The sequence below is a fragment of the Salmo salar genome, chromosome ssa19, assembly GCF_905237065.1.
Source record: "Salmo salar chromosome ssa19, Ssal_v3.1, whole genome shotgun sequence".
Lineage (NCBI taxonomy): Eukaryota > Metazoa > Chordata > Actinopteri > Salmoniformes > Salmonidae > Salmo > Salmo salar.
In genome coordinates this window covers 61,414,831-61,424,164 of record NC_059460.1, presented here as the reverse complement: position 1 = coordinate 61,424,164, position 9,334 = coordinate 61,414,831, and the positions used below count along the sequence as shown (strand labels likewise).

The 9,334-nt window shown below is 38.0% G+C and overlaps 1 protein-coding gene across 2 annotated transcripts; it reads left to right on the top strand.

Annotated features, from left to right (window-relative positions):
* The first annotated feature begins 3,932 nt into the window (after positions 1 to 3,932).
* On the top strand, positions 3,933 to 9,334 carry cd79b (CD79b molecule, immunoglobulin-associated beta). 2 transcript variants are annotated; one of them, XM_014158710.2, is made up of 5 exons: positions 3,933 to 4,124; positions 4,873 to 5,181; positions 5,453 to 5,571; positions 5,891 to 5,944; positions 8,296 to 9,334. In XM_014158710.2, the coding sequence occupies exons 1-5, from the start codon at positions 4,061 to 4,063 to the stop codon at positions 8,392 to 8,394; spliced, it is 645 nt and encodes a 214-aa protein (XP_014014185.1). In that variant the 5' UTR covers positions 3,933 to 4,060; the 3' UTR covers positions 8,395 to 9,334. The 2 variants fall into 2 exon arrangements, with proteins under 2 accessions (XP_014014185.1, XP_014014184.2); XM_014158709.2 differs by having other exon boundaries at positions 5,408 to 5,571.

Genomic DNA, 9,334 nt, shown 5'->3' with positions numbered 1-9,334 from the left:
GCAGTATTTACACGGCCGGATAAAAAACGTACCCGATTTAATCTGGTTATTACTACTGCCCAGAAACTAGAATATGCATATAATTATTGGCTTTGGATAGAAAACACCCTAAAGTTTCTAAAACTGTTTGAATGGTGTCTGTGAGTATAACAGAACTCATATGGCAGGCAAAAACCTGAGAAGATTCCTTACAGGAAGTGGCCTGTCTGACAAGTTCTTGTTCTTCTTGACTCTCTTTATTGAAAACTGAGGATCTTTGCTGTAACGTGACACTTCCTACGGCTCCCATAGGCTCTCAGAACCCGGGAAAAAGCTGAATGATGTAATTCCAGCCCCTGGCTGAAGAACATTAGCGCCTTTGGTAAGTGGTCTATCAGAGGACAATCTGACTGAGGCGCGTAAACGAGTCGACCCCATGTTTTTATTTTCTCTCTCTTTGTACTAAAACACAGATTCCCGGTCGGAATATTATCGCTTTTTTTACGAGAAAAATGGCATAAAAATTGATTTTAAACAGCGGTTGACATGCTTCGCAGTACGGTAATGGAATATTTAGAATTTGTTTGTCACGAAACGCATCGGGCGCGTCACCCTTCTTTACCCTTTCGGATAGTGTCTTGAACGCACGAACAAAACGCCGCTATTTGGATATAACTATGGATTATTTTGAACCAAACCAACATTTGTTATTGAAGTAGAAGTCCTGGGAGTGCATTCTGACGAAGAACAGCAAAGGTAATAACATTTTTCTTATAGTAAATCTGACTTTGGTGAGGGCTAAACTTGGTGGGTGTCTAAATAGCTAGCCCTGTGATGCCGGGCTATCTACTTAGAATATTGCAAAATGTGCTTTCACCGAAAAGCTATTTTAAAATCGGACATAGCGAGTGCATAGAGGAGTTCTGTATCTATAATTCTTAAAATAATTGTTATGTTTTTTGTGAACGTTTATCGTGAGTAATTTAGTAAATTCACCGGAAGTTTGCCGGGGTATGCTAGTTCTGAACGTCACATGCTAATGTAAAAAGCTGGTTTTTGATATAAATATGAACTTGATTGAACAAAACATGCATGTATTGTATAACATAATGTCCTAGGTGTGTCATCTGATGAAGATCATCAAAGGTTAGTGCTGCATTTAGCTGTGGTTTGGGTTTATGTGACATTATATGCTAGCTTGAAAAATGGGTGTCTGATTATTTCTGGCTGGGTACACTGCTGACATAATCTAATGTTTTGCTTTCGTTGTAAAGCCTTTTTGAAATCGGACAGTGTGGTTAGATTAACGAGAGTCTTGTCTTTAAAATGGTGTAAAATAGTCATATGTTTGAGAAATTGGATTACCTTTGCTGTTCTTCGTCAGAATGCACTCCCAGGACTTCTACTTCAACACCCAATGTTGTTTTGGTTCCAAATAATCCATAGTTATATCCAAATAGCTGCGTTCTGTTCTTGCGTTCAAGACACTATCCGAAGGGTGACACGCCGGCACGTATCGTGACAAAAAAAATCGAAATATTGCATTACCGTACTTCGAAGCATGTCAAACGCTGTTTAAAATCTATTTTTACGCGATTTTTCTTGTAAAATAGCGATAATATTCCGACCGGGAGACGTTATATCCGTTCAAAGACTGAAAGAAGTAAAATGGAGTCGTCACATGCACGCGTGCGCCCGTGTCATTGTTCTCAGATCGACCACTTTCCAAATGCCCTACTGTTTTTCGCCCAGTGACTGCAGAATCATCATTCCCCGTTCTGGCGCCTTCTGAGAGCCTATGGGAGCCTTAGAAAATGTCATGGTACAGCAGAGATCCTCTATTTTCCATAAAGAGGCTATAGAAGGCCAAAAAATGGTCAGAGAGGGCACTTCCTGTATGGAATCTTCTCAGGTTTTGGCCTGCCATATGAGTTCTGTTATACTCACAGACACCATTCAAACAGTTTTAGAAACTTTAGGGTGTTTTCTATCCAAATAAAAATTATATGCATATTCCAGTTACTGGGCAGGAGTAATAACCAGATTAAATCAGGTACGTTTTTTATCCGGCCGTGAAAATACTGCCCCCTATCCTAAACAGGTTAACCACCATAAGCCCCTGCCAGGTTGCAAGTTCGAATCCAGCAATACTTGATTCAAACTTGCAACCTTTGGAATCAGAGGCATTGACTTCTAAATCTTAAGGTTAGGAATTAACTCAGAATGGTTAAGGCAGTGGTTCCCAAACTAGGAGTCGCCTGATAGGGAATTATGGTTGCTGGAGAATTTACACAATTTCCCCTGCAAAACTAAAACATATTTTAAAATAAATATATTGTCTTTGTATCTCAAAATCATTGTAATGTGGTTAACCTTAAAAATCTAAATGAAAATGATTGAAATCTAAAAGATCAAATTAAACCAGAGAGTGCCCTTAGATTGTGGCGCTTGAATCGGAATGATTCAAGAAAATGCTCCTACACGACATACATCAAGCACTCCCATCTAATTTGTGGTGTTGAGACAATGGTGCTTTCAAGACAACTGGAAACTCTGAAAAAAACGAGGTCAAATCATGTCTTCAGTGATCTTCAGGTCGGAAAGTCGGATCTTTAGAAAGAGGCCCGAGTTGCAGACTTGGAATTCCGAGTTGGATGACCGTTCAAAAAAAAAAATCCCCAGTCGGTGCACGTTTTTTTTCCCGGAATTTCGAGTTGTCTTGAACTACTGAAGTCGAAAGTTGGAGATTTCCGAGTTCCCAATTGTTTTGTACACGCATTAGAGACATTACGTCAGACTAATTTGCAGTTGACTGTCATAGCCCCACATTAAAAGTACTGTATGTTATCGTAAGTTGAGAAGACAATCAGAAATACTGGCAGAATGTTTTGCAATTGACTGCTATAGCCCCAAATATTTTTTTAAAACAATGGCTGATAATGACATACTCACAGTTGGGGGTCACAAGAATTTTCAGATATCAAAATCTGGTCATTACCTGGGTTAAGGTAAGGGTTAATGTTTGGGATAGGCTTAAATCAAAAATCTAAAAAACAACTTTCTATCGCTGGATTCATACTTGCAACCTTTGGAATCAGAGGCACAAACAAACAAAAACAATTGTCAAAAACAACTTTCTATCGCTGGATTCAAACTTTCAACCTTTTGTAATCAGAGGCACAAACAAACATACAAAACTTATTGTCAAAAACAACCTTCTATCGCTGGATTCAAACTTTCTACGTTTGGCCTTTTGGAATCAGAGGCAGATGTTTCACACTCTCGATCCCCCCAAACCCTTCTTGTGACCACTGGCTCAGGGGGTCGGGACCCCCAGTTTGAGAACCACTGGCCTACATGTTACCGGCCCAACATGTTGCAGCAGATAATGCTAAACACACAGCACCACATTGCTTTATCATAAGGTATGTTACATGAGGTATGGAAGGGAGGGGTATCCATTTTAAAATGGGGGCTCTGATAAGCATGGTTGAGCAGATTATGTCAAATATCACGAGAACACTTTATTTGAGTAGACACTATGTGGACACAAGTTGCAGAGGAAAGATGTTTGTTGGAAAATGTTAACTGTTTGTCGACTAATTGTTTTCTAAATGTAGTTTAATGAACTTGGGTCATAGTGTGTTAGTATGTGACTTCAGTTTGTGGTTGGTAGTTTGCAAATTAAAGGGATAGCTCAACCAAATTACAAATTCACATTTTGTTTCCTTACCTTGTAAGCAGTCTATAGACAAGGACAATTCAGTGCAATTCACTTCATGAGTACAATTCACTCTTTGGGGTTGTTTATGTAGCCAATGCTACCATCCACTAACTTTGGCATTTTCAAAACTAACATGTAAGTCAAACAAGATTGCAATTTTGAAATGTGGTTGAACTATCCCTTTAATTATATCCTGTCTCTTATTTGTTTGACTATCTTGAATGGGGCATGCGCAACCAAACAGTGGTCACACCCACTGATGCTGGTGTCTCTCTCCATGCTACAGTCAAGGTGCTATTTTTCTGCATAGATTATTTTGGGCTAGTACAACTTGTGCTTTTACAATCTACAGTAGTAATGTTGACCACCATGTGCTGGCTACTGGTTGGATGTTGTGGGCTCGCCTTTGTGAACCTCTCAGGTAAGAGATTAGTACACTGACTTATTTTGAGAGTGAAATCCTAGCAGGTGTGCTGACAAATGAGACATAAAATACTAGAGTCAAGCATTACATTTAAACTGCTCTTGAAGTTATCTTTTTATCGATATTTACAAATATTTTATACATTGGATATTTATAAATGTTTGTTTTGCAAGTATTTTTTGTTGTTGTTGCATTGGACCACGTCTCCAGCATTGTTTCCTGCCCATCTGTGTAAAAGAGGAAGTCAAACTAACCTCACAATATATCTGTAATAAACATTTAGTTATGATCCATGTACAATTTCTTACATCCAAGATTGTTTAATCCATTGTATTATTGGTATTAGCCATTCATTTATGTATTTTTTTATAAACATTTACTTCGCAGTTTAGTGTCATGGTAAAATAAGCAGAATATTTATTAGGGTGTTACTGTAAAACAGGCATACGATCATTTGAAATAGCTTGGGTAGGCTTATACATTATTTCATATACTGATGTCTAACACGCTTACACATTTATATATTATATAATTCATCAGATACGAGAGATTACATGAATTATATGAAAGATTAGTGTTGGATTATCTACATGACATTTGCCATTTCATCATAACAAATATCTGACAACATTTGCTAATTAATCATGTTCATTTAACAGTAGTAGGTTTTATAAAATAGTTCAACGCTTCCATCACCTGTTTCACTGACCAAACCTTGTGTCTCTCATCCCGCATGTCTCTCCAGTGGCTTTAAACAGCATCCTACAGGTCACCCAGAAGCCTCGTTTCTATGGGGTGAAGACCAATCGCATTGTGACCATATTCTGTGTCGTATCGGACCCAAACCAGTCTACCATGGTGGAATGGTTCAAGGCCTCAGAATTCAACGCCACGATGAAGAAGATAGAGGGGGACCGGGTCACTGTGAGGCAGAAGAACATGTTACAAAATGCCTCGATCGAACTCAGCCATGTAGAGACGGAGGACACTGGATTGTACTTTTGTCGGATTAACAACATCACCTGGGGGCCAGGGACAGAGCTACAAGTGCTCAGTAAGTAGACTACAGTATAGCCCAATGCAATCTCAGATGGTGACATAAAATGTTAAGAATGATTGGATGAAAATGATTTGGAATCGTTTTTGTCAATGGGATGGCATCTGTATATGGATATGTATTGCTTTATTAACTAGTATGATTTAAAAATATATATATATATATATATATATATATATATATATATATATAATCCGCATCATTGTCATCCTCGGATCTGAAGATGGTCATAGATTGTCAAAACACGTAATTATATCTGTGTGTGAAGGACCCTCTCACGCTGAAAATGCAGAAAGGAGGAGCAAGATGAAGGATGCGTTGATATTTCTCCAGGCGTTACTCTTAACACTGTTAGCTCTTGCCCCACTGCTACGCCACCAATCCCTGGTGAGTCGCACGACACAATAAATACACCTAACTGAAAACCTCAGCAAAAACAAAATGGTGTATTTTAATGCATTATTTGGTGTGATTTCAATATTGTTTGAATGTACCTGACACAACAAAACAAAGGAAATAAGTTATTCACATTGAATGCTTACCTTCTGAACTTCGAGCTTTTCAAAAGTTTCATTATTTTGACACAAAGGTGAGAGGGTACAGTGTGTGATACAGTATGTGTAAAATATATGGGGCAATATGTACAATTTGATACTTGGTTTTTATTATGCAGAATTGTTTTCAGTTGTCTCTAATTTTCTTTCAGTTGAAGAAGGAAGATGCAATTTATGAGGAACCTGAACATGATCACATCTATGAGGTACAGTATGTTAATGATGATAACAGGGTCTTCTGTGGTTTTTGATGAAAATGGAGCTAAAACCACCTCAATTCTCTATATGTTTTCCCTACTATCTTGTATGCTGTAATGCAGTGTAACAATTTGGTTCATATTAGAAGGACAAGACGTCAGGGTTTGTGTCAATTCCGTTTTAATTCATGTCTGTTTAGGGAATGTAGGCCTATTGAAAATCAGGTTGCACCTATTTTACAATGCGAAGGTAATACTGTAAATACAATGAGTTTCTTTGGGATCCATTAAAACTTATACCACTCAGAGCCATTTAGTTTCATTACCATTATTAACTACCGTATAGTACCAGTATCCATTGTTACCACACAATTTCTCATTATGGAGTGGCTGTGCAACCTGTGTTCAGGACACCTATTCGTGTGCACCAAACAACCTTACATTCTGCGCATGTTACTTTACGAAAACAAATTAGGGATTGAAATGCAGCCCATGCAAAACAACTGATATCTCGACTTTTAACAGACTGATTTTTATGGGGATGTTTTTATTATGCTAATTTCATTTCCGCAGGGAAATGTTAGTTACTGTGTGGATTGTAATTAATGTACATTTTTGTAGGGGTTGATACATTTTCTGTTAGGGAAAATCAAGTTTGACATTTTTAAAAACTTTAGAAGCCTTCAATACACTACAAGTTTCCTACACTAACAGGGTGATCAAATTAAGACCCTACACCTGTAGGTTACATCAATTGGTGGGTAATTACAGTCAGCATATAACCAACAAAGATTTCCTCAAGTTATGTCTTAAAATAGATTCAAGATAAGATACCTATAAACGGCACATAGACTACCGGTAGATTAATTCCAGCCCTGTTAGCTCTAAATAAAATGAAACCAGTTGAAATCGCACTCTAAATGTATTAAACTTCAGAATTGCATTGTGGGTATACGTGTACACTGTACAGCCTTATCTATGGATTATGCCCCCATGAAATGGGCTATCAGCCGACTCAGTGACACCCAAAAAACACAACTCTATAGAGTTTTCGCAAATTTTAGCGTCATACTGTAGCTCTTATTGCGGGACTTTGACTGTGGCAAGTCCCCTCCCCACTTAGTCTATTATGTGTGTTGAATATTCATGAGGTGATTTTCCACAGTCAAAGGCCCCCATTAAGAGCTGTGACGCTAATATTTTTGTTAACATTAGCGTGAGCAACAATAGTGGAATCAGCAGTTCGCCTTCAAATGAAAAGTCCCTCATTTAAACTGATGCAAACAGATATAAAGAGTGGAATCCTTCCACAATTGGAGTAGATAATGCTAAACCAGGTTGAAATGTTGTTATATAAATTTAACAAAAGACAATTATTAGTTAATTGTAAAAATCAGTTACTCAGTGACACCAACATCACCTGGGGGCCAGACAGAGCTGTATGCTGCTACAGTATAGCCCAATGCAGTCTCGGCTGGTGACGTAAAATGTAAAATGTAAATGTAAAATGTTAGGAATGATTGGATGAAAATGATTTGTAATCGTTTTCGGCAATGGGACACACCTGCCTTCTTATTAAATACAAGTTGAATACCAGACAAAACATGCCGTAAAATAGCGCTACCAAGAATCATCACTGAAGTGAAATGATATCCAAGGTTTCATTAATTGAATTGATGAATTCAATGTCAATTCATGTTCCAAATGACCTGGAGTTGAAATACATCTGAGCCTAACTTTAGACGTGAACGGCTCTCAGTGACAAACAGGAAATTGTGTTTTTCCTCACAGCTGCATGCTTCTTTCTCTCTCTCTCTCTCTCTGCTTCAGTGACTCTTTAACCACAGCTTGTCTGTTATCATTGTCATAATGTGGAGAACAAAATGTTTTCATTTTAGCATTCGCTAAGGTGGCGTTTCCTTTGTGTTTGTGCACGTTGAAAACGTTGTGCGCCGTCATTCCAGCTTACACTTCTTATTTTGTGCATTCATTTGGCCCCCCATTTTTTTTTCTATTAATGGTGGGGCTTCAACTTCCTTAAGCACTGCTTCTAATTAAAATAGTACGGAAATATTTAGGTACTACTATTACTCTAACTTGCTTTACACAATCAACTTGTTGATATACCAGTAAAGACATACCAATAGCATAACAATCAAATTGTCATTAAGAAATGGAATTCATGTAAAAGCAGCACATTGTACATAAACTGTAGCCTACTTTTGTATTTATGTGTATGAGTGTATTCATTGCATGTGCACAAAATTACATTTCATCACAAAACATTTAGTTGTAATGTAGTAAATATTCCCACCTTTTTTCCCATCCCCACGCCATTTTTATTTATTTGACGCATGCAGGGCTTGGAGATCGAGCATTGTGGTGGTCTGTATGAGGACATCTCAATGTATGCTCAGCCTGGGCCAGCAGAGGCTGCTGCAGCTTGGAAGCAGGAGTGAGCTGCATCGGGGCTGAGATGGGGACTGAGACGGGGACTGAGCTCGCCTGTCATCCACTGCGTCTCAATGCCTATCTACCCCGTATTCATTAAGCGTTCAGAGTAGGATTGCTGATCTATGATCAGTTTTGCCTCAAAGATTAAAATGAATAGACAAGAGGGACCTGATCAAAGATATGCACCCCTACTCTGAGATGCAATATGAATACGGCCCTGGACTCAAAGGCCAATGTCTCATCCATGTTGTTTCAGGATGTGTCTTATGTTTAGTGATTTGTTCAGATGACCACTATTTCTTTATGTTATAGATCCATCCATATGGGTAATGTCATTTTAGAATACATGTCCGCATGTTCTTTTTGATACCTTCTATATAAGATGCACCTAGAGGAACAGATTGTTGATTCATGTTTCTAATAGCATATCTCAAATGTGTTTGTGTATTCTTTTCAGTTGTGTTTGATTTGGTGTTTTTATAAAGGAGTTTTGAGTTGGTGCTACTATTTTGATTGTTATATAATAGGGTGAACGCGACAAAGTTAGTTATTGTAATGCTTGTCTAACGAAGGCTTGTCTATAGAAAGGCTTTCTCTTTTCAGATTCTCCTGTTTCAGTTGTAAATACTCGACCTGATCACACCCCTTCAAATTGTATCAATGTGGGTGTTTTGTTAAGTGGACATGTGGCCTGGATAAATATGTAGGCCATCCATTGCTGATTGCTAATAATGTTATACTTTTGCCTGTTCTATGATATGGCAGCATTGTAAAGTGGACTTTGCCTTTACATTTTTTTTCTTGTCTTTAGACATTTGTCTCGAGAGAAAGTTGTTTTGTCTAGAGCTGTCATTTTTGCCAAAACATCACAATGCCTAAGCACTATTGTTTTTCTGAAAACTATTACTATACCATAAAACTATTAAACAGTGATTGCCAAATCCA